Below are 26626 nucleotides of genomic sequence, written 5' to 3'. Positions count from 1 at the left end.
CTTTTTGCTTATGTGGTGCTGAGGAATCGAACCCAGGGCCTCAGGCATGCAAGGCAAGTGCTCTACCACTGAGCCACCTTCCCAGCCCTTACTCATGTTTTTTATTGAGGTAAAGTTGCAGTGAGATTGTACACCACTATATTGGAATAAAGCATCTCATGAATGTACTTGCAGATCCAATTCCAGCTGTTTGCTGGTTAACTGGAGATAAGAATCTTATAGACTTTTCTGCTTTGGCTAGCTTTAAGCTGTGACCTTTGGATCTCAACCTGTTGAGTAGCTAGGATTACAGAATTGAGCCACTGGTGCTCAGCAAAACATATATTTTTATCTATGAGCATACTTAATGCATGAATGTACTTTAGTTATTTTTTATACCAGCTCATCTGAACGTTTTTAAGGATTAAAAACTACTTTTATGCACAGGGAAATCACGTGGAAATCACCATTCACTCTGGTCAGCATCACAGTTGCAGTGATATTGGGAATCAATGCAGTTGCCTTCTAATCCACAAGTGCACTTTTGAGAACCTCCCCAGTACGTTTGCGTCTCATTGGTCCTTCCAGCCCACCAGCTCAGTGGCGATCCACCTGAAAGATAAGGACGAGAAAGGTCATATCTACATTGCCCCTCATTCGCACTCCAATGTATTCCGGTCACTCCTAGATTCTGTGTGGGAAGAAGGAAAGGGGAGGGGAAAGGAAGGCAGTGGAAGAGAGGGGAGGAGAGGAGGGGAAGGGAAGGGAGGAGAGGAGGGAAAGAGAGGGAAAGGGAGGAAGGAAGGAGAGGAAAGGGGAGGGAAAGAAGGGAGTGGAGAAGAGAAAATGAAGGGGAAAGGTAGGGAAGGAAAGAAGGGAAAGAAGAGGAGGGGTGGGGAGGGAAGCAAAAAAGAATACATTTGAGAAGATATTTTAACCCCCATCATAGATATAGATTCTTTAAGGATATTGATCAAACTCTCTTCCCTTCATCCAGTCCCGTGTCTCAAAAGGTAGGCTTAAATTATTACCATCTATTTTTCTTTTATTAGACAATGACTCCTTAACTTATTTGGAAATATTACACATTCTCCATATGACTAACATTTAAAAATTTCACCATCCAAACAGATTCAAGAAGAATTTATATCTGGAAGAGTCTGTTTGAGATGAGAAAATGCTGATTTATTGGCCTATCTCATCCCATATTTTTGGTGAGGACATTTGTTATAGATTCCACATTTGGTATGGGATTTTCTAAAACATGGTATTCCCTGTCATAAGTGAATACACTTTTGTTGTGGGATGTGTTTTGCTTGCATTACATGGCCTGGCTATTCATTGAGATGCTAAAACATAGCACTAGTAAATGTTGTTCAGGCCACAAATATTCATGAATTGAATATTATGCTCAGAAACAAAAGTACCCCGGGCCACCTAATATTCTGACCAGTGCAGAAATTCAGCGCCATCTCTGGGCACTAGCGATAATTAAATGACAATGCCAGACACTAGTTTGTTCTACAGAATTACATGTTAAGATCAGAAGTGCAGCTAAGGCCCAAGCGCTAGTGGTTCACACCTGTAATCCTAGCTACTCAGAAGGCTGAGATCCAAGATCTGAGGATCATAGTTCAAAGCCAGCCCAGGCAGGAAAGTCTGTAAGACTCTTAGCTCTAATGAACCACCAGAAAACCAGAAGTGATGCTATGGTTCAAAGTGGTAGAGTGCCAGCCTTGAGGAAAAGAGCCAGGGACAGTGCCCAGGCCCTGAGTCAAGCCCCATGACAGAAAGAAAGAAAAAGAAAGAAAGAAAGAAAGAAAGAAGGAAGGAAGGAAGGAAGGAGAGAGAGAGAGGAGGGAGGGAGGGAGGGAGGGAAAGAGGGAGGGAGGAAGGGCAGGCCAGCCATTGAGTGTGGGAGCTAGCATACAGAAGCAGGAAGATTATCTATCCCAAACAGAGAGAGAAAGTGGCCGACAACAGGTTGCAGCCATCACCAAATTAGAGCGTGAGGGAACTGGAATTGGATTAACTCAATCTATTTCTTAAACAGCGCTTTACCATTTGGTGCCATTTTTCAAATTTATATATTATTACAATTGGATGCTACATCAGGATCTGGAACTTTACTTAGTTTCTACTTACTGCTTATTACAATTAGTTTCTAGTGAAGATTTTCTGTGTTCATTACTACCACTTCAAATACAAAACATCAATTCTGAGAAGTTTATGAAGAAAGCAATATCTAGAGCCTTTTAAAAATACATTAAACAAGCCAGGCGTCGGTGGCTCACGCCTGTAATCCTAGCTACTCAGGAGGCTGAGATCTGAGGACTGTGGTTCAAAGGCAGCCCTGTCAGGAAACACCATGAGACTCTTATCTCCAATAAACCACTAGAAAACCGTAAGTGGTACTGTGGCTCAAGTGGTAGAGCGCTAGCCTTGAGCTGAAGAGCTGAGGGAGGGAAAGCGCCCAGGGCCAGAATTCAAGCCCCACAACTGACTAAATAAATAAATAAATAATATATTAAATCTTGCTGAGTGCCAGTGGCTCATACGTGTAATCTTAGATACTCAGTTGGCTGAGATCTAAGGATCGTGGTTCAGTGTCAGCCAGGGCAGGAAAATCTGTCAGACTCTTATCTCTAATTAACTACCAAGAAAAAAAATCTGGAAGTGGAGCTGTAGCTCTAGTGAGATATATATATAAATATAAGATATATATATACATATATATGCATATATATATATATACACACCAGTGTGTGTATGTAACATATATTACACATATATACATATGTGTGTGTTATGAAATTGAGGACCAGAATTATCTTTAAGTGGAACAGTGCCATTTGAACATAGATGTAGATTAGTTATATACAGTATATTAGTATATATTAGTCTTAGCATATAGTATATACTAGTATATTAGTATAGATTAGTTATAATATATAGTATATATTAGTTATTTAGTAGATTAGTTATATACTTCCTACTCAAGTGAAATCATCTAAAGGTTAAGGAGAATTATATGCTGAAAATGAGAAAATGGTATATAACATCATATAAGAAACTCAGTTAAAAGCAGAAAATATAAAGAGATTTCAAAGCAAGGGAAGGGGTGGGAAAGCAGGAGAGTATAAAAGAGGACAATTGCTTCCAAGGGTTCAAGTTGTGAATGCTTGGCCCCTGGTGTGGGAGGTGGTATGACCTTGAAGAAGCTATCTGATGGAGGGATCCTTTGTTATCCTTAGCCTGGTTATATTTCTATCTGAGATTATATGTTGTATATAAGTTTTGTTCAAGTTCATTAAAGTGTATGTTGTGGTTATATTTGTGTTCATGTATTTGAAAAGAACGTGAGTTCTGTAATTGTTGGGGTGAAGTATTCTGTACATATCACTTTGATCCAGTTGACTGATGGTGGTGTTTAGTTCAAATACATCCTCCAATGATTTTCTGCCTGCTGGATCTGTTCATTAGTGATAGAGGGTATTGAAGCCTCCAGGGGTCAGAGTGCATTTGTCTCTTTGTCCTTGGAGTTCTGTCAGTTTCTGCCTCATATATTCTGATTCTTTGTTGTTAGGTGCATTAACATTAAGCACTGTCATGTGTTCTTGGAAAACGGATGCCTTTATCATTGTGTAATCCCCTTCTTCATCCCTAATGACTTTCCTTACTCTTATCTTTAAATTAATTCCACTACTCTAGCTTTCATTTAGTTAGTGCTAGCATGGAATGTCTGTCTATATCCTTACATCTATTAGAGCAGTCCAAATCCAAATCACTGGCACCACTAAATGCTGACAAGGATGTGGGGTAGCAGGAACCCCCATTCATTGCTGGCAAGAGTGTGAAAGAGTAAAGTCACTTTGGAAGACAGTGTGGTACCTATTTAATAAGCTTAACTGTCTTATCATAAGATCCTGCAATTATGTTCCTAGGCATGTACTCAAATTAGTTGAAATGTGTGTTGGGGGGGGGGGAGGAATGGGAACTAACCCTTCTCTAGGTAGATACAGTATTCGGGATGTTGTGATAATACTGGTAGAGGTACAGACATAAAGATTAATGAAACAGATGAAGAAACTAGAAATAGATGCACCACACAAAACTATCCGATATTTGAGAATGTTGAAATTACAATTCAATAGAGGAAGGATTGTCTTTTAACAAATAACAAATAAGATTTTAGAGCAATTGAACCTTCATTAATGCAGAGAGAGAAAAAGAGGAAAAGAGAAAGATAATTCTTACATTTTATAAATTATATAATAGTGACTATAATGTAATCATTATAGTTATGCAATAATTATAATCATGTTTATGTAATTATATATAATCATTATATATTACAATTATGCAATATATACATTATGTAATATATAATATAATCAATAATCATGATAAAATTATTTATATTCATCAAATATACATATAAAAAGCATCCCAAAGAAGTAAATAGTAAAGTCAAAAGTAAAATACTATACAGAAAAAAATAAGAAAACCTTTGGAATTTAGTATTTGAGAAAGAATTACACTTGACACCAAATGCATAATTCACAAGAGGAAAAATAATATATTGTAGATCAACAAAAGTAAAGCTTTTGCTCTACCAAATGCCAGCTGTGGAAGAAATTGAATTTTCATAGCTATTGGTAGGGATGTAAAATACTACAGCCACTTGAGAAAACAGTTGGGAAGATTTTGTGGGTTGTTATACTGGGGGAAAGTGGGAAAAGGCTGTTGTTTTTTTGAAAAAGAAACTAACCATTCAATTACCCAAACAAACCAGCCATTGCACTTTGGGCATTTACCCCAGGGAAATGACAAGTGAAGTTCACACATTCAAATGGTCAACAGCCGAATGTCTTTCTGTAAGTTAATGGTTTATCCTTACTGTGGATTGTCATCCAGTAATAATAAAGAACAAATTATTGATAGGCAACTGTGATCATGAATCTCCAGTGAATGATGCAGAGTAAAAGAAGTCAATCCCAAAGGACACACTCTGGGATTCCATTTATGTGACATACTTTGAATGAAAACAGCAATGATAGCAAAGCAGCACCACAAAGAATAGGTTAGTGGTGGCCTGGGCTGGAAGGCGGGAAGGGGAAGCAGGTGTGGTTATGGAAGGGATTCTCGTACTGATGGAGGCACTGTGTCATCAGTGTCAGTGTTGTGACTTTGATACTGAACGTCAGCTTCACAAGATGGATATAGGGTACTCTGGTTCTTTCAATTATTTTTCACAATTGTGGATGAGACTCTTGTTATCTTGCTTGTTTGTTGTCATTGTGTATATTTTTATTGTTATTATAGAAGGTGATGTACAGAGGAGTTAAGTTATGTAAGTCAGGTAATGAGTACATTTCTTTTTGGACAGTGTCTCCACTTCCCTCAGGCTCTCTCTCCCTCCCTGTAGTTATCTTAAGATGTGAAAAAGTGTTAACCATTTTTTAAACCCTGATAAAATCATAAGGGACAATTATATCATCTTTTCCAAAGGAAAGCAGAGGGTGGGGGAAACTATCAATGTCTGAAATAGAACGTTCAAGTCTCTCAATTATTTCAACCCATAGCACAGAAATTGGCATGGAGAGAGGGGGTGGAGGGAAAATCTTTCAGTGATCTTTAAAAAAAAAAAATAAAGCCTTCCTAAGCCCATTCTGTTTGTTGTACCAATTCGATCATAATTTCTGGGTATAAAGCACAGGCATCAGCACAATTGCAGAGGTAAACATGACCTCTTTTTACAATGTTGTACAGTATAAGTTCCTCCTGACTGGCTAATGTCCACTCGCAAGGCAAAGCAGGTCAGAGTTTGTGGGTGATATGAGGAAAATGTAGGCTATTTTCAACTCCTATCAGAAGCTTCTGGAAATTCTAGGTCCGTTTTAGATGTTTGTCTAGGGCTCTGGTGGCTTACATCTATAATCCTAGCTATTCAGAAGGCTGAGGTCTGAAGATCTGCCTAGGCAGAAAACTCCAGGAGACTCTTACCTCCAATTCACCTGCAAAAAACTGTAAGCGCAATGTGCATGTGTGCATACACATGAAAATTTGAAAGAAGTATGGATTAAAAAACAGGCAGAGAAAATCTGTTGGAGTGCTATGAACATTATATATCTTCATGCATTGATGTTGGTAATTCAGGATATATGTCTGATATATGAATCATATATGTATGCTCATATATATGTATATATAATTATGTACACATGTATCTGTCAAACTTCCTTATTAATATTTATATATTTTATATGTTCATGTACATTGTTTATGTTAAATATGTAAATACATATAACATATTACTTTACTATTATATACTATAATAAATATATAACAAATATATAAAATATAACAAATATAATTTTATATATAATGTATTTTTTATTATTTCATTTAATTTTATGTATGGTACATTATATATCATATACATATCCTATTAATTCAATAAAAGATCTATTCACTTTATAAAGAAGGTTTATATTTAAAATTCTCTACCAGCAGCCATATAATGGTTGCTATAAGACATGCAAATACAGAATGTGAGTTTTGAATGTGCGTAGAAAAGTGCCAATATTTTGGTACTAACAACTTCGTCCTGGTTTCACTTGCAACCATCTATTCTCCAAATTAAAAATGGCTTTCCTGTGTGTAGCTGGCAAAAATCTTCTTCCATTCTGGAGTCTGTCTTATGAAAACGTACAAAACGAATATGGGAGATTCAAGGGAGACCTCAAACAGTATAATTCCTTAGAAAGGCAAAGTCAAAGTTCAACAAAATGAACACCAGTAATTGGGTTCTTGAAAAGGGGTGGATTGAGGTCAAGAAGAAATGGAGTAGATGAATAAAGAGGTGGAGAATGCAGTCAAGAATTGCAACAATGAGATGTACAAGTCATTATGTCCAAAAACAAACTTAACAACTTTGGTGGGGGTTAGGGGGAGGGTCAGGTGAGGGGAGGGGAGGAGTATGGGAAGGGATGGAAAGGGGAAACACAGAGGAGGCAACAATGCTTGATAAGAAATGTACTCATTATCTTGCCCATGTAATTCTAACTCCTCTGTATGGTATTCTCACAATAAAAAAAAAGAAATGGTAAATAAATGAAAAAAAAAAGAATTCAATGTATAGCCTACAATAGTGAGGAAGGGGTGAGTATGGAAGGGATGGGTGGGAATGTTGAAAGGGATGACATTGATCAAGATATGCTACTGTATTCTTAAACTGCTTCATTAAGTGGCAACTCCTCTGTACAACTACTTGAAGATGACAGTAATAGTAATAAAATGGTTTTCTTTTGGCTGTTTGTCTAGGAGCAAAGCCAATTCACACTCACGAGCAAATATATTCATAAAAAGCACGCTAGTCCTGCTGGGCAGGGCCTTTCATGATCTGTGTGGTGCTCAGGCTGTGGGCTACTTCACAAGTGAGGTACTTAATGACTGACTGATTAGGCGGTGTGTTTTCTGAGTCCATCAGAACACTGTTCCCTGTGACCTACTCCCTCTTTTCCCTTAGCTTTACCTGGTTAACTAACCAGCAGATTTTTTTTCTACAGACCTGCTTTAGTTTGCTGCATTACCTTTCTCCCTGATTAAAATTCAACAGTGATGACCTAGATGAACTAACAAATGATTGAACTTTGTAATGCATACTATAACTTAAAAAAAAATCACTGGGAGTGACTATTTCTTAGTTCTTAAAACTTTTTTATTTTATTTTATTTTATTTTATTTTATTGGATGGCCATAGGGCCTGAACTCAGGGCCTGGGTGCTGTCCCTCAGCTCTTCAGCTCAAGGTGAGTGCTCTACCACTTGAGCCACAGTGCCACTTCTGGCTTTTTCTGCTTATGTGGTGCTGTGGAATCGAACCCAGGGCCTCATGCATGCAAAGCAAGCATTCTACCACTGAGCCACCTTCCCAGCCCCGTAGGTAATCTAATCACATTTATGGTGGGAAGTCTCGTGAGATCAGTATCTCTGAGCTGACTTTTTTCTGAGGAGTGAAACAGACTGAGAAAGAATTTGCTTCAGTTTCTGCAGCTGGTTAAGCAAAGGCTTGGAATTTGGACTTCAGACTTGGCTGTAAAACAGAAGAGCCTTTTGCTCTTTCTTGTAGTTCGAAATAGCTGACAGGCATCCTGAGATGGTACAGATCACTCTGAGAAGGAGCCCAAGGAAAGTTTGCATAGGTCTAGCACCCTGGGTAAGATTGAAGGGTAAAAGGCAGAAGTGAACCAAGCAAGTGGAGGAAACTTCTGGCATGCGGAAGAACGTGATATTCCACAGGGGCTGACTGGCCAGGAGAAATGAGTAGAAGCAATGCAAGAATGCATCGGTGGTCCTGAATGCCACACCTGTGGCTGAGGTGCACCCCAACAACACTTCTCCACATGGGGGGATGTGTGGTGGGGCTTCAACCCACAATCTTCTACTAGCTTTGTCACTCAAGGCTGTAGCTCTACCACTTGAGCCACACCTCCACTTCTGGGTTTTTGTTGATTAAGTGGCAGTAAGAATGTCACAGACTTTTCTGCCTGAGCTGTCCTCAAACTGTGATCTTCAGATTTTAGCCTCCTAAGTAGCCTAGATTCCAGGTGTGAGCCATCAGCACTGAACTTCAACTCATTTAATAGAAGATTGTTGGCTGAAAAAGGTAAGGGTGAAATTTGAGTGGGCTTTATTAGACTGCTAACATATGCTATTTTTTTTGGTTGGTTGTGGGGCTTGAACGCTGGGCCTGATTGCTGTCCCTCAGCTCCTTAGCTCAAGACAAGCACTCTACCGCTTGAGCCTAAGGACCTCTTCCGATTTTCTGGTGGTTTATCGGAAATAAGAGTCTCACAGATTTTCCTGCCTGGGCTGACTTTGACCCTCGATCATCAGATCTCATCCTCTTGAGTAGCTAGGATTACAGGCGTGAGCCACTGGCACCCAGCTAGCATATACTATTTTGATTGCTACATTTGAAAATTGAAAAGCAAATTTCAGTATTTATCATTGATAATAAAAGCCTAGCAATAAATCATACAACAGATGTCTTGGGGGAACAGTGGGGTTTTCTGTAGGAGATGGAGAGAGTTCCTGGAAGGAAAGAGAAAAGTCTACCTGGGACAGGCAGAACTTCTTAAAGATAAGCTTCATTTCTCAGGATTAAGATACTAATTATATCAGACGACTTGGGTAGTAAAACTCTTGGAATAAAGAGCATCAATAGTAATTTCATTATAGACCAATGTGGGAGAGGTAGGATGGAGGTGAAAATGGTAAGAGAACCTGCCTAGGGAAAACCAAAATCATACAAATAGAGGTAGATTTGAGAAAGTGGGAAGGGGCAGCAGCTGGTCTGGAAGAGGACGGGTGAGACCTCATACACCCTCATCAGCACTAACTCTTTACTCCCTGGAAATGCATCTCCATACCTCTAGTACCTCACATTCACCCAACACCCCCTTGCAGCAGCAAGATCATCACCAAGGCCCTTACCTGGGGAGTTGGAGAGCTGGGTGGTGCGACAGCGCAGGGCTAACTGCTGCTCGCAGCTCTCAGCCATGAGCACAGCTGCCCGCAGCTGCCCTGCACCTGCTGCATAGGTGAAGGTCGCTGAGCGGGTGCGGCCTTGGGGCCAGCCTCTGACCATCACCACATCAGTGTCGCTGGGTCGTACCACCATCCACGCAGCATCAGCTGAACAGACATGAAGCAAAGGGGGCCATCAGTGGGCTGCAGAGGAGAGCTGGGTGAACAGGTCATTAACTTCCCAACACTAGAAGTCTCATGGCCACTGGAAAGGTCTTAGACATGGATAGTCAGAACAGGGTTGTCATTTTCCACGAGCTATAGGGTTGTAGTAAGCAAGTTGTATGTCGTAAGTTGTTCCTCTAACATCCCAAGTCCAAGGCATGATTCCTGTCACCATAGTTCTCAGCCCTCAGGTTTTTTAACTCCCTGCCTAACCCAATATGACTTGACTTTTGCCAAGATCATGTGATAAAAAGTACCCATTTGAAGGGGTGCAGGAAGAAAGAAAGAAAGAAAGAGTAAGAAGGAAGGAAGGAAGGGAAGGAAGGAAGGAAGGAAAGAAGGAAGGAAGGAAGGAAAATGAAAGAAAGAGAAAGGAAAGAAAGAAAAGAGAAAGAACGAAAGGAAAGAAGGAAGGAAGGAAGGAAGGAAAAGAAGGAAGGAAGAAGAAAGAGAGAAAGAAAACAAAGAAAGAAAGAAAAAGAAAAAGAAAGGAAGGAAGGAAGGAAAAGAAGGAAGGAAGAAGAAAGAGAGAAAGAAAACAAAGAAAGAAGGAAAAAGAAAAAGAAAGAAAGAAAGGAAGGAAGGAAAAGGAAGAAGAAAGAGAGAAAGAAAGAAAGAGATAAAGAAAAGAAAGGAAGGAAGGAAGAAAGAAAGAGAAAATAGGGAGGGAGGGAGGGAAGGAGAAAAGGAAGGAAGGAAGGAAGAAGGGAGGAAGGAAGGAGAGAAAGTGAAAGAAGAAAGGGAGAGAGGGAGGGAAGGGAACAGAGAAAGAGAGACAAGGAAGGAAAGAAATAGAGAAAGAAAAGGAAAGAAAGATGAAGGAAACAAGGAAGGAAGGGAAGAGAAAGAAAAAATAAAGAAGGAGGAGGAAGGAAGGAAGGAAGGGAGGGAAGGAGGGAGGGAGGGAGGATAAGAACGCTCATTTGAGGAAGAAGCTGAGTGATACTTATGGCTCCTGGAAAAAGCTACATAACTGAGGCTAACCATGATGGCACATTCTCACTTTCATTTGATCGTCTGGTTCAGGGAGGCAATTAGTGGATTTTGTGGCAGGCCTTCTCTTCAGCACACTGCTGCCCAGGTGCTGTGCTAGTATTGCTTGGTAATCTTTCCCAAAGCACTTAAAATTTACATGTACTTGAATTTGTGTGGTTCTTTTTAAATTCTTGGTGCTTATTGACTTATTTGGTTACTATCTAAATTTATGAAACTTCAGAACCTTTTCTCAGCACATTATATAAGAACTTAAAAAATGTTTCCTCTTTCTGGAGAATTGCAAGAGGGAAATAGCATGAAATTTCTCTTTAAAAAGTTTAATTATCTAAGGGGAATTTTAATGCAATCTTCCATAATCAAGCTGTGTTTATTTGTAATAATATTGAAATCAGGAATGATTTATAATATCAAAAATCAAATTTCTTTGATTATGAGAAAATTGCATATCATGCAAATCACTACATTATCTAAGATGTACATAAACTACCAGCACATAAGATATATATATATATACATATGTATAAAATTGTTTGCACATATATATATACAATATATTCTTTTATATATGATATTTTAGCACAGTTAAAGACCTCCATTTGGTTCTAAGTTGAAACTCTCTGTTTTATCATGATGCATGTGAACAGAATCAAGGGATGTATAGCACCATAGGGTGATCTCGCACAGCATTAAATCTTGCCTGCAATCCAACCAAGGTAAACAAGTAATGCATGAAAACGGAATTAACAACTAAGTTAATAAATACCATATGTAGCAATTACACATAGTATACAGTGATCAAACTACACATTTTAACCATATTTTCAACTAGGCAAATTTCACAGTGTCTTTGGATGCTATGTGTAAACAGCTGTTATGTAAATCTAAAGATTAATAACATACCTGTCATATTGCAGTACACAAGAAATGGTCCCAAAGGGCCACTTCCATCTGCATCGATGGAATAGAGCCCAGAAGGGCTCCCCTTGTGCTTGTGGGCCTCACACGACTGCTCATGGGTGGCTGCAGGGGAACACCAGGCATTAGACACAGAACAACATCCTCACTCACCATCTTAAAGGAATGTCCAAATGTTTCCCATTTGTGAATCACAGAAAGGTTGCATGTTACCCAATGATATTTCTATTCATTTCTATAATATTATGTTTGGTTGGGAATTTCTTTAGTGATGACATCTAAAAGCTTAACATTTTTATTAACAAATGAAAATGAAACAATCTAATCAAAATGAATTTAAATTCTGAATGTTATTAGATTTGGTATATTTTGGAGAAGAGGAAATTGTGTATTGGTGATTAAGAATGAAGGTTATGTTGGGCATGATGGTACACGGCTGTCATCATAGGACTAGAGAGAAGAGAGTAAGTAAATCATAAGTTCTTGGCTAGCTTGATAGATATCACAAATAAAAAAAAACTCTAACTACTATTATACTCCAGTTAATTCATTTGTAACTGTTTGAATTCCACACAGTGTGTTTACTAATAAATTTATGGGCACTAGATTCTAGCTATCATAAATGAGGGAAAACATGCAATCTTTGTTTCTCTGGTTCTGGCTTACTTCACTTAATATAATTTTTTTCCAAGACTTTCTGTTTTCTTACAAATGGTACAATATCATTTTTTCTGATGGATGAGTAGGATTCCATTGTGTATATATACCATATTTTCTTGATCCATTTTTCCATTGAGGCTGATTCTATATCTTGGCTATGGTAACTAGTGCTGCAATGAATGTGGTTGTGCTGCTGGCTTTACTGCAGCCTTGTTTGTGGTCTATTGGATAAATGCCCAGGAGTGAAATTTCTGGGTAATAGGGTAGTTCTATGTTTAGTTTTATGAGGAACCTCCATACTGTTTTCCAGAATTGTTGAACAAGCTTACATACCTACCAACAATATAATAGAGTTCTATTTTGCCCATGAAGTCAATACCAATAAAATAAGTACCAGGAAATAGGTATTTGCAAGAGGGATGATGGGGTAAAGGATAGAGGAAGACAAATGAAGGCAGAAAGGAAGTAGACTTCAGGCAAGAATTCATTGTATATACCACACAATTAAGAAAAATAAGGGAAAGGGTAGGTTGAAGGAGGGTGAAAATGTTGTAGGGGTGTATGTAATGTGTACTCATTGTATACATAAACTGCTTTGTTAAATGGCAAAAAAAACCACATTTCCTAAAACATTAAGAAAAGTGAGGGAAAGAGTGAGTTGGGAGGGGTAATGAGAATGTTGCAAAGAATGGCACTGGTCAAGATTCATCAACTGCTTAAGAAAAAAAATATATGAATCAACAAGGAATGAGAAGGAAGGGGAAGAATTTGAAGTTGTCGTGGTGGGAATGTGTTGATAAGTAGGGGTTGCATTTTCTTTCTGCACATGTTCTCTTTTGCCTTTGTGTGAGGAAAGTGTAGATTCTGAGGTGCAGTGAAAACGATTAGAAGAGGTATTTACTCCAGAAAAAACTGTGAATCTCAATTGTACAGGTTGTTGCTATGTAATTCCATTCAAATTCAGGGCAACTTCAGAACCAAGAGCTACAATTAAAGAAGAAACCTTCATTCTCTCAATAATAACTGAGCATCCAGTGAACTTTCATTTTTTTTAACCTACCTACGTCATCTTGTATTACACAACATGAATGCTGGAAATTTTTTTTTAATAATGCAGTAATCACATCCTTTTCTTACTTAAAAACAATCTACAAATGAACATTCTAAAGACATAATTTAGAAGCCAGTAACTTCTCTTCATTAAAATATAGTGAAAACTGATTTCTAAAAGTGACTTCCTCAGGTATTTTGCAAATGACAAATCAGGATAATTCAAATTCAAAACAAGAAGAGGAAAGATTTTGAGGAGCAATGTCCCTATATAATGTTAATTTATTCTGACATAATTGAATATTTTCATTTGTGCAAGTAAATGTTTTGCCAGAATATGGAATTATCACCTGCAGATAATGAACGTGGTTAATCTTCAGCATAAATTTAAAAGAAAGATCAGCTTACAGGGAAGAACCCATTTGGAAAAGCTGAAAGATGCTAATGACTCCTAGGAGAAGCTATATGCCAGATGGTAAGTGTGGTGGATCTGCTCGTTATGTAAGAAGCAACTTAGAAAATGCTTTTGCTGGGTCCCGTGAATTAATTCAAAGTCTCCCAACTTTCTATCTGTGCCCTTTGATTTGACCTATTCTGTGCGGCAGTCAGGCTAGCAAACACCAGGCCCTCCAAAAACGACTGGATTCACAAACAAGCAATCTTATGTGGAAGGCAACTCTTCAAACAAGCAATGTCTTCTTATCATCTTAAAGAAAACAGGGTCAAACTCAAAACCACCTGGCTTCTGGTCATGTTCCAGTAACAAAGTGATAACTTCTCCAGTATTCTTCCCGGGAAAAGAAAAGACTGAGCTAATGGTCAATCAATCCATACCTTTAACTTAGCACCCTTTCCTCACTCCCTATTTAACCTGAAGCTGGTGTTTGAACCCCTGAAGATGTTCTGAAGTGCTATCTCCCATAAATCTCCTTTCTCTGCCCTTCATCATATTTCCTTATTTGGCATATGCGGGGCAGGGAGTGGTCAGGCGTAATATTGGACTCTCAGATTTTTGGACTTGGGGTCTAATTTCAATGAAGTCCTAAAGTTCAAAGGTTTCAACAGCCAGTGTTGGCATCTGCACAGGCAAGGCTGGACAAATAGAAGGAAGAAATGAAATCTAAGAAAAAATGGATCATTATAATGGGAAGAGAAAGGAAATAGATATATGCCTTTGTAATAAGGACATTTTATATTGAATCGCCCGTGTATATATCCATAAATATTAATTGAAAAATGTTTCCAAATACTTAAAAGCATATCAAGGGGGAAAAAATCAAAGAGGAACACCATGGTTCAGTGTATTTTAAAATAAGACCACTGGGTCTCAGAGATATCTGTAGCTGAGCAATCGAATGAAGCTGCACATGTGCACTCCCGCTGCCATGTGTGTTGACCTTTGAACCCTTTTTAAGCTCTGCCGACCTGTTCAATCAACCCTTCTCCAAACCACCCAGAGACTGAACTGCACCTAATCCCTTAATTCTGTGTGTGAGTGTGAGTGTGTGGTGTGTGTGTGTGTGTGTGTGGTGTGTGTGTGTGTGTGCCCATTCTGGAGCTTGAGCTCTGAGTCTGGGTAGTGCCCTGAGCATTTTTTGGTCAAGGCTAAGACTCTATCACGTAAACCACAGCTCCACTTCCAGCTTTTCTTGGTGATTCATTGGAAATAAGAGTCTCATGGACTTTTCTGTCTAGGCTGGCTTCAGATCTCAGCCTTCTGAGTAACTAGGATTACAGGCTTGAGCCACCTGGACCCCACTTTTCCTAACTTTAACCAGCATCGATAACAATTCCTACTAACAAGTGGTGGAATTTCTAATCCCCTTTGGTTTGAATCTACACATGCTGCTGTCAAAACTTCAGAATACATTTTCAAGATAGCTAGAATCTGTGTCTTCCCAGACTGTAATCCTAATTAGCCCCAAATAAATGTAAATTCCTTTGTTGTTGATAAGGTTGGCTTTATTCTTGACTGATAGGAAAGCCCAAAGGAGGAACATGAATGGTGTTAAGTAGAATGGAAAAAGTAAATTGGTAGGCAAGGTAAAATAAGCACAGTTGAATAATATCTCGTACAGAATAAAAAACAAAATGAAAACAAAGATGTGTGGTGTAACCTTGTATTTCTCTGCTGTACTTTAGATCTAAGAAGCCATTCTATAGGAGAAAGGTAGAAAAACATTCATTTGCCAGTTTTTCAAGTTCAAATGTAATAAAATTAAAGATGGAAATAAAAAAAAACACTGGATGGGTATGTCACCTGATAAAATTCTAGAAGAGGTACTTAAGATCTCTTATAACTGTGGTTTTCTTTGTTGGAGATAATAAATAATTGTAAGGAAATGATGACAGAAGCATGCATTTTTCTGAGTACTTAAAAACATGGGACCCCTTCAACGCCTTTGTATTAAATGAGCTGGGCTTAAGGGTGCAGAGATGAGTGGAAAAGCACTGTCTAGCATGTGCAGGCCCAGGGTTCAATTCTCAATGCTGTAAAATAGGTTCTTTAGACAGACAGACAGATAAGATAGATTAGATAGATAGATAGATAGATAGATAGATAGATAGATAGATAGATAGATAGATAGATAGATAGAGATGGTGGACGGGTGGGTAGATGGATGGATGGATGGATGGATGGATGGATGGATGGATGGGTGGATGGATGAATGGGTTATAAACCAGAAATACCCGGATGCTAAAACATCCTGATGTGTCTGCCTGATTGCAAATATACAGATACAAATAAAATCACTAAACTGAGGACAATGGGTATGGTGCTTACAGGAATGGCAGGTGGCTCCGGTGTAACCCGTGTCCTCACAGTCACAGGAGAAGGTGTCCCACGATTGGGAGCATTCACCCCCATGCTCACAGTAGCTGGGCAAACACCTACCAGAGAACAAACACAACTGTCATCCTTGGCCGGTCATCAGAAAACCAGTGACTTCCCTGGTAAAATTAGGTTAATTTAAAAAAAAAAATTCCCCGTGATGGCTGATGAGTCTGTCACGGTGGTTTCCTGATTATGATACATTTCGTGTAAGTACATATATCGGCATGTGACTACTATGGATATGTGATAGTAGAGTTTTCAATACATCTTAATTCTTGTTCTTTTTTATCCAGAATGACAAAATAGTTTAATATGTGGTTTAGCAAAATTGATTTGATGCTTAAAATTATAAAAGTTGCTAGTCTCGGTAAGTATTTGTGGACATTTTTTTAAAGAAAGGAGGGGAGGCAGGGAAGAAAATAAAAACAAAAATGACAGTAGTAGTTTCCATTAAATGGTAACAAAATCCCAGCTATTTTGAAGAACATTTAGTTTAGGTCAGCTTGTTGCTGTCTTTTAGATGTGAAATGAGAGATTAGTTAATGGAAAACTTGGTCTTTCATTAAGTTGTAAGTTCTACCCAAATCTCTCTAGAGAACTGGTGTAATCTCTGTCAAAATCTCAACAGCAGTTTTGATTGTTGTGTTTCAAAAATAAGGAGAAAAATCCCATCCTTGGGACACCAGACAGCCAAAATGGTCACAGAAGAAGAGGAGGAGGAGGAGGAGGGGGGAGGGGGAGCAACAACAACAAAGTTGGAAGAGTCACATTTTAGGATTTTCTCTGGCTTCCTCCCACCCCCAATTATTAAACTATGGTGGTCTTCCAGCCAATCCTGCCTCCAGGATTGTAAGGAAAAGTCAGAGAAGGAAGCCCTGTGTTTAAACTAGCAAGCTTATGACCACAGAGCAGCATCAGAAAGAAGTAGAGACTTCCAGAGACCTGGTTAAATACCATCACGCTATTTATCTCACAGCCATGAGGTTGTGATCTCTGCCTCTGCCCCCCTTCTTCCCATAGGTGATAATATCACTAAAGAATGTATTTGATGTTGGTGTAATTTGTGGAGGGGAAGGGAAAAAAACAAATCATTTAAATAGGGATACAGGTGGACCCATTGCAACAATGAGATGTACAAGACATTATGTCGAAAACGAACTTTACAACTTTGGGGGGGGAGGGGAAGGGGGCTGGGAAGGGATGGGAAGGGGAAACAAAGGAGGAGGCAACAATGTTTGATAAGACACATACTCATTACCTTGCCCATGTAATTGTAATCCTTCTGTATGGTATTTTCACAATAAAATTTAAGAAGAAGAAGAAGAAGAAGAAGGAAGAGGAGGGAAGGGAAAGAAAGGGAAGGGAAAGGAAGGGAAGGGAATGGAAGTGGTCTAAAAGTCACTTATACTTTCCAGGATGTAGGTCCAGGACAAGGAGGAAAGGCTGAAAGGGGAAATGTCCCAGGCCAGAAGGGCAGAGAGGAGCTGGGAGGATGTTAAATGAGGCCGCTTGGTTATAATTGGAGGTCTGAGACCAGATCTGGGATATGAAGGCTGATAGGAGGTTTATATTTGTCCCCTCTGGAAATCCTTTTTTTCTTGTTTTTTTTTTATTGTCAAGATAATGTGAAGAGGGGTTACAGTTACAGAAGTAAGGTAGTAAGTATATTTCTTGTCAAACTTGTTACCACTTCCCTCAGATTTCTCCTACTTTACCTCCCCCGGCCCCCAGCAATCCTTGGAGAAAAGAATCTAAGGGGTTGGGGAAGAAAAGAATCACAGCATCCCTTGGCCTACCCATAACCCCAACATCCAAGCATTCTAGCACCCCAACATGCACCACATACTTAAGGTCAAACTTGGACTAATTATACAAAGTTAATGAATGGGAGCTTAATCTTATTTAGAGACGAGTAGATATAGGCAATCACAGCCACTGCTTGTTCAAATGAGGGTTAAGATATGGTAAAGTATGTGTGAAAGGAGATCTTTAGAAATGAATAAAAAACAAGTGGGAAACTGGTGTGTTTGGCGGGGGTGGAATTTTCATGGTCTTCTTGGCTATCTCCTTCTTCATAACACAGTGGGCAATTTTGAGATCATACCTGACTTGAAGATTCCACAAATTTTGAATTGATAAGAAAAAAAACAACCTTGAAGTTTGATATCAACAGGGTGTATGTCATTTTGCTTAAAAAATATTTGAAATAAGAACTATTTAAAAACAAGCAAGGCATATCAACAGGTATATAATAGATTTTTTCCCAACTAAATGTAACATTATTTGTGAAAAAACTGATATGGAATTCAAACTAAAGGCATGCAGCATAAAGAAGAGCCATGCAGAGGGAAAGCAAGAGTGAGATCCAGTTGTGAGAAAATGGAGACCTTTCTGTCCTAGGTGACAGAAGAATCCCGATGGTAATAAAGCATAGAGCCCCATTTTCAACTGTAACTCATGGAATCTAGGTCAAACATAGATAAAACAAGGATTTTTTTGTCACATTAAGATTCTAAGAGTCTGATGTCAGACATGATTTGGAAGTTAAAAACCTATCTAAACATAAACCAGCAACTATTTTGTTCAGGTTGAAGTTTCAATTAAAAAGAATACTTTTGCCAGGCACCAGTGGCTCACGCCTATAATCCTACCTATTCAGGATAATTGTTTCCTCTCTAGAAGAGATGGCATTTTGGTGGCTGATGCTATAACAAAAAGACTGGCAACCTGTTCCATTTTGTAGCCAGGCATGGCTACAAAAGCTTAGCTTGATAACTCACCAACTAAGTTAAGTGAAAATGTATAAGGTATTTTATACTATCATTTAAAAAAATAAACCATGGTGAATATGTCTGCCTGTTTTCTAATCCTCACAAAGATAATAGAAAATGAGAGGGGGAATTTTTTTTCCCCCACTTGGAAACCAAGCACGCTTACATGACCCACGATGGCTCTTACCTGTCGGTGATGCCACATGAGTCTATCTGGAGGTCGTTAAAACTCCCCAGCGCCCCCTGCTGTACCAAGATGGGATCCACCGCTTTGTCACCAATGGAGATGAACCTCAGGCAGCCCTGAAATCCTCGCAGGAGATTTTCACATCCATAGCCAGAGCTGTTGTGGGGACAGCCTGAGGAGAGAAACACAGGGACAAGGGAAAATCAACACCCCTCTTGAACCTATTTCACAGCTCTTGTTATGAGACCTTTCTTCCCTTTGCATATGGATTCTTGAGGAATGAATGCATGAGGCAATGGTTTGATCTCTCTCTAGTAAAAGCAGTAAGGATACAAGTGAGTGCTGATGAAATGTAAGCTACTGCCTGGAACCCAGGATTTTTTTTAAAAGTAAGATGAAATTAAGATTTTTTTTTTTTGGGGTCCGGTCGTGGGGCCTAAACTCTGGGCCTGGGCGCTGTCCCTCAGCTCTTCAGCTCAAGGCTAGTGCTCTACCACTTGAGCCGCAGCGCCACTTCCGGCTTTTTTCTTTTTGCTTATGTGGTGCTGAGGAATTGAACCCAGGGCCTTGACCATGCAAAGCAAGCGCTCTACCACTGAGCCACCTTCCCAGCCCGAAATTAAGATTTTAAATTCCTATAATACGAATGATTGCATAGCTGGTGAAGTTTGTTTCCTTTTTAAAATCTCACCCAAGATATAACTGCCCTGTAGCTTTATGCTTATAATGTAGACACAAAACTAAAATATAACGTCTCTCTCATCCCATTATTTCATTTAGGAGAAGCTTGGAAAATATTACTTTTAAAATGTAGTTGGAGATTTTCAGGTATCGAAAACTATGGTAAATAGATATTTTGTAGGAGTGTGTATTTGAGAATACTTTAAAACCTTCTTATATTGACTGAATGGAAATATCTTAGATTAGGGAGTTTGCTGGTACCAAACCTTGAACTCAGGGCTTAGTGCTCACAGCTTTTTCACTCAATGTTCGGACTCTCCTGCTTGAGCAGCACCTCTACTTCAGGCTTTTTGCTGGTTAATTGGAGATAAGAGTCTTTTGGATTTGTCTGACCAGATTAGCTTTGAACTGAGATTCTCAGATCTCAGCCTCCTGATTAGCTAATATTACTAGCTAATATATTAGCTAGTATGAGTCACCAGCATCAGGCAGATTTGTTTTTTTTTAACAGTAATTTTTTTATTTCGTACTTCAGTCAAACATATAACCAAATACTATAGGATAGTATTGACCACATAAAAAGTCGCCAGTTACCAAGGGACATGCTGATAAATGAAAACACAGCAGAATAGACTATTCTAGAAATAAAAAAACCCAGATATATAATTATTTTAAATATTAGAAATTAAGTACAAGCACTGGTGGCTTACACCTGTAATCCTAGCTACTCAGGAAGCTAAAATCTGAGGATTGTGGTTTGAAGCCAGCCCGAGCAGGAAAGTCTGTGAGACCCTAATCTCCAATTAATTCCCAGAAAACTGGGAGTGGCACCAACAGAAAAGAAAGGAAGGAAGGATGGAATGAAGAAATTAAGTACAGCTGAAGGCCTTATCCCAACTAATTCCACCTACATTACAAATAGTTTATGATATTCTTGTGTGGTCTTTTTTAGAATAGAAATAATGTATAAGAAGGATAGGCAAAGCTGAACTCACACTTGTGCTCCTAGCTTCTAAAAAGGTAGAGATTAGGAGGATAGCAGGTGGAGGCCAGTCTTTATAAAAAGTTCTTAAGACAGGCTGGGAAGGTGGCTCAGTGGTAGAGCGCTTGCCTTGCAAGCATGAGGCCCTGGGTTCAATTCCTCAGCACCACATAAGCAAAAAAAAAAGCTGGATGTGGCGCTGTGGCTCAAGTGGTAGAGCGCTAGCCTTGAGCTGAAGAGCTGAGGGACAGCGCCTGGGCCCAGAGTTCAGGCCCACAGAAGTTCTTAAGACTCCCATCTCAACTTGATGTGCTAACACACATGTGTTAAACCCAACTATTAGGAAAGCATAAATAGGAGGATCATGGTCCAGGCTGGCTTGGGAAAATTCAAGATCCTATCTCAAATTTAACCAGAGCAAAAGGGACTGAAATCATGGTTCAAGTGGTAGAGTAGTGCCTACCTAGCAAGTGTGAGGACCTGAGTTCAAACACCTGTACTACTTTCAAAAATAACATTACAGGTAAGGTCATCACTGCACGACTTTGATCTAGATTAAGCGATCTTATCTCCATATTTAATCCACATACACAAAAAAATAATGACTTGAAGTTTCTTCCACTGCCTATGGAGTTATATCATATAGCCCAATAACAGAACTTTGATTCATGCATCCCTCAAACAAACCCACTACAGTTAAGGAAAGAGAATGCAATCATTGTAAAATGGCTTTCTGTTTAAAGACAAGTGCAAAGTAAAATCACAAAGCATTTATCTTCATCAAATGCTGCAAATGTCTTCTCTAAAAAGCCAGCTAGTACCTGCCTAAGGCTTGGTGGATCATCATAAGGTCTCTGACAGATATTCTTAGGGATTTTTTAAGAAACTTTCAAGATGTATAGCAATTCTTTAATTGAGGCTATATAATAGTAAGTTAGAGGCCACAGTGTGTCTACTTCTAATCTAAATAAGTATTTAGTGTTAATGTGCAATGAGCTACTTCCTTTCAGAATATCTTCATGCTAAAGAACACATAAAATTGAATGAGCTTTCACAATTGAGAAATTTTATTATTTGCTTTAAAAATAATGAATGAATGAATTAGTGAATGAATGAATAAAAATAGATTAGGTGTGCTTATAAGCCCAATTCCTTGTGAGGTACAGAAAGGAAGATCAAGGTTTAAAGCCAGCCTGGACAAAATAGAAAAAAAAAGCAAATAACTTTTCTGAAAATATTTATGTTTTATTGGAAAGAACCAACTCTTTTTGTTTCTAAAGTACAGAAAGAACCAACTTTTTATGTTCCTTCAAAACAGAAAGATATTGATGTAATAGAATATTTTTTGGTGTGGATATTGGGGCTTGAACTCAAGGCCTGGGCACTGTCCATTGTTATTATAATTGTTGCTGTCGTTGTTATTATTTTGCTCAAGGTTGGTGCTCTACCATTTGAGCCCCAGTTCCACTTCTGGCATTTTGCTGGTTCATTGGAGAAAAGACATCTTCAGGTCTGTCCTGCCTACATACTGGCTTGGAACTAGAATCCTCAATTCTTAGCTTCCTAAATTGTTAGGATTACAGGCATGAACTATGGGGTGCTAACTAAGAAATCAGTTCTTTGTATTGATTCGATGTAAATATGAGGAGAGACCAGGAACACAAGGCAGTGAGGATAAACACTTCCACTGTCGGCCAGTACAAGTCCAGTTGCCCTCACTCACCTCCAAAATAGTAGGTGTCCCCTGAATGGATGGGCGTGGGGGCCAGGGGTTGAACAGCTGAGTGATCATCAACCACCATGCTCAGGTGGCTATATTTAGCAAACAAAGACACAGAATGCCACTGGCCATCGCTGATCTCCACACCTGGAGGAGACAGAACTAATTACAGACAACTCTGAATCCTGAGCTTCACAAACGATTGACAACAATTTTTCAGATCACTAAGTTAATCAGAGAAAAACAGTATTTATGTGTAGATACCTCACTGAGGGTGATAAAAAGCGCAGCCACCTTTCCTTCATAAGAAGATTTCCTGTATTATGATAGCAATACATATATCAAAAAGAATGACTTCTTCAATAGAGTCACTCGCATAAATAATATGCTTCAAGGAGCAATCTCCCACGCAAGGAGCAAAAAGCCTTTACCAATGGGACTGGAAAGGCAGTTTAATTCAGAGACAAATTTTACTTGCTTCACAGAGATTTAACAAAGAGCAGTGCTGTCAGAGAACTGGTTGGGGGAGCGGACAGAGCTGAGTGGGAAGTGACCGTGGACGTCTCTGAATGGAGAAGAAAGAGCACTAGGCTTTCAGTCCACATGGCACCCCCATTCAGGCTTCCTCTGCCTTCACTGTGTGGTTCCTTTACAATGCTGTCAACTGAAGAGAATTCAGAATCATGCAAGATGCTTTTGTCTGACAAATGCTAATTCTTCTGTCTAGGAGACACAGTGGGGTATTCGATTGGTTTTTGAATTGTTTGGTATCTACTAGTAAATGAATTTCGCTCTTCTTTATCCACATCTGTAGTACCTTGAATTCTCCCTTGAACTGACCCTAAAAATATTGTTTTATTCATTAATTAATAAGGTATATAAAATCAACTTGTGCTCATGTGTTCTATGAACAAATACATTAGGATTATAGATCACTTTCCTCCTAATCCTGAGGCTTGAACTCAGGGCTTGAGTTCTATCTCTGAGCCTTTTTGTGCTGAAGGCTGGCACTCTACCACTTGAATAACCCACTGCACCACTTCCAGCTTTGTCTGAGAAGTTTACTGGAGATAAGAGTCTCATGGACTTTCCTGCCCAGGCTGGCTTCAAACTATGTTCCCCAGATTTCAGCCTCTTGAGTAGCTAGAATTACAGGCTTGAGCCACTAGCACCAACTTTTAAACATCACTTCTTAACATTTGATTTTAAATACTTACAAAATAGCTGGAAGTATACTTTACCTACAGAAGTACACTATTTTTATGTTTACATTCATATCTGTATTATTCTATTCTCAATATTTATTTTTAAATAAATAACAGTAAATTATCTTTGATGATAAATTTAAAGATGGAAACACTGAAAGAATCACTGGAAGTATTTTATACTTTCATCTTGTAATATGTCAAAGATACATACTGATAAATGGGTAAAAATGAAATAATTAGCCTATTAAAAATGAAATCAGTCTATTAAGTAAAATTAGCCTATTAAATGAAATTAAACATTGTTCCAATGCTTAAAATTAGACCAAGATCAAAACTAATTTCAGAAGTTTAATACCTAATGATAAACTCTAGATTATAGAAATATTTCTTTTAAATTTAACTTTTTAGATGATGGTCTTAGTAAGTCTGCTAATTATTAAGATTATTCTGCACTTAATTCATTTCCCCTCCCTACATGCATTTTTGTAAAGTTAATGTCATTAGCATTTCAGATGCAAGTGGTAGTTCTTACGATTAAAAAAATTAACATTAATAGTTCAGTGTTCCCTCTTAACCTTCGGTGATGTGTGAATCTGGAAGGGAAGTAATTAAGAGTAAGTAATATGTAAGGGCAAAACCGTGTTTTTAAATCAGTCAGAATTACTGAAGCTTTCAGTGTAAAACTAGGCATTCTCTAAATACAATTTCGAGGTATTGTCTGATTCTATGGATCTCAGTGCCTTTCCTGTTCTTTTAGTGTTTATTATTCGTTTTATTTTGCCATTCTGTAGGCTGTAGAAAAGCCAAAGTAACCAAAGAGCTCATATGCAAATATGTTTTGTTTGGTGGGGACACATTAATCTTCCTACCCATGCTAAGGAAGAAGCTAGTGTTGCATTACATGTGAGTTCATCGTCACTTCCTTTGTACATATCAGTGATTGCCTGGATTATCCCTTGAAGTTAGCTCCTCAATTAAATTAATAAGTTAAAAAATTAATATGTTGTTTATGTCACCGTTTTGTAAAGTCTTAATGCTGTACTCTTAAAATATGTTTTAAAGAGTGAAGTAGCTCTCCGTACAGATTATTTTTAATGTTCATTAGTGATTATCAAAATAACTTTTCCCCTATTAGGTTATAACTTGCCTTTGACTATTGTTTATACTCAGAAAAAAATCGCATACAGTAGAATCTATAGGCATGTTAATCTGACCAACTATCAACTTAATTAAGCAACTGTCCACAACAAGTTTGCATATGATCTCTTGTCCAAAATAACAGCATTTTAAAAATTCAGAGGCAAAATATCACTCTTGCAAGGCCGTGGCCTAAAGCAAAATGTCGATTTGACCTAACAATTTTTATTATATGTAATTATTGTTATGCAAACTAGACCTGGAGAGGATATTTTTCTGCTCTTCAAGGCACCCATACTGCATAACTGCTGCAGGAAAACATTTAACAGTCCTTGAAATGGACAGCAGAGATTACTAGGTATCTTTTCAATGGAAGAATTAATCTGATTTTTACATGGTTATAAACCTTTATGTCTGACTAGGTGAGTTTATAACTATGCACCAACAGGAATTAACTTTTTGAAAACAGATGGTGATATGAAACCCATCAAACTTGTCCATACAGGAGGCTGAGATCTGAGGATTGAGGTTCAAAGCCAGCCCGGGCAGGAAAGTCTGTGAATCTCTTATCTCCAGTAAACCACCAGAAAACCGGAAGTGGCGCTGTGGCTCAAGTGGTAGAGTGCTAGCCTTGAGCTGTAGAGCAGAGTGACAGCGCTCAGGCCCAGAGTTCAAGCCCCAGGACTGCCAAAAAAAGAAAAAAACAACTTGTCCATAGATACCCAGTCCACACAAAGACAGAGCGACTGATTTCCCTCTGCGTATGGTTATTGACAATTTTTAATAGGAGGATATTTATTTGTAATTTCATTTCATCGTGTTATATGCTTAGCTCTTGGAATTCTTTTCTGAACTGGCTTTACTGGTTATACCATCAGATCAAGATGCATTGTATACATTACTTTGCATAAAAATCGTATACATTGCATAAAAAATTGTATACATTGCATAAAAAAGTCAATAAATATCCTAGAAAAGTAAGAAAGGTGAAGGAAGGGGTGGGTGGGCAGGATTGGGGTAGAATGTTGAAAAGGGTGGCATTGATCAAGATGCACTGTATTTTTAAACTCCTTTGTACAACTGCTTAAAGACCATAAAATATTTCTATCCTTTTTTCTCTCATAGGTGGGAGTTAGGTCTAAATTATAAACATATTAGAACACATATACAAGGGCCATATACAGATAGACACAAACAAACTGAACCAAATGTGGTTTGTGCAGGGGAGGATTCCAATGGCTCAACCCCATTGAATAACGTATAGTTCAAGAAAAGGAATACCAGGAAGCTGGGACTTATGTTGTTGGGAGGGGGGGAAAAGTCGAGGGGAGGGGAGAGAGATGAATGGAGAGAGGAAGGGTAGGCAAATGCAATTATAACATTAAGTGCACATCGACGAAAATGGAACCAGGTAGGTAACTTGAAGGAATGGGTGGGGTTGGGGTAGATGGGGGAATGATGGAAGGGGTGACATCGATCAAGATCTATTGCGCTCAAGCTGATATGTTTCATTGAAACCCCATTTGTGCAATTACCACCCAACAGAAATTCTCCTCAGCGCCAGAGACTCACTCTCTGCTTTTTCTAAGAGCATTTCTTTTGAACACTTGGCAATTGGAAATTCTTTCTCTGCTCCCTATCAGAATGCAAATCTCTTTGAAACTTCATTTTCAAACAACTTTTCGGGCTGGGAAGATGGCTCAGTGGTAGAGCACTTGCCTTGCATGCCTGAGGCCCTGGGTTCGA

At 38.6% G+C, this 26626-nt stretch overlaps 1 protein-coding gene across 1 annotated transcript in view; it reads right to left on the bottom strand.

Annotated features, from left to right (window-relative positions):
• LOC105987221 (contactin-associated protein-like 3B) overlaps nucleotides 1–26626 on the bottom strand; it is a 129658-nt gene that overhangs the window by 21504 nt on the left and 81528 nt on the right. The window contains exons 10-15 of the mRNA XM_013018415.1: nucleotides 22539–22682; nucleotides 19153–19324; nucleotides 16144–16250; nucleotides 11634–11753; nucleotides 9480–9680; nucleotides 447–591 (exon numbers count right to left, since the gene is read on the bottom strand). Of these exons, the coding sequence (XP_012873869.1) occupies nucleotides 447–591; nucleotides 9480–9680; nucleotides 11634–11753; nucleotides 16144–16250; nucleotides 19153–19324; nucleotides 22539–22682 (889 nt within the window). The remainder of the gene's footprint in view (nucleotides 1–446; nucleotides 592–9479; nucleotides 9681–11633; nucleotides 11754–16143; nucleotides 16251–19152; nucleotides 19325–22538; nucleotides 22683–26626) is intronic.

The sequence above is a fragment of the Dipodomys ordii genome, unplaced genomic scaffold (genome assembly GCF_000151885.1).
Source record: "Dipodomys ordii isolate 6190 unplaced genomic scaffold, Dord_2.0 Scaffold40, whole genome shotgun sequence".
Taxonomy (NCBI): Eukaryota; Metazoa; Chordata; class Mammalia; order Rodentia; family Heteromyidae; genus Dipodomys; species Dipodomys ordii.
The sequence above is the reverse complement of the archived record's forward strand: the minus strand, read 5'-3'. Positions and strand labels throughout refer to the sequence as shown.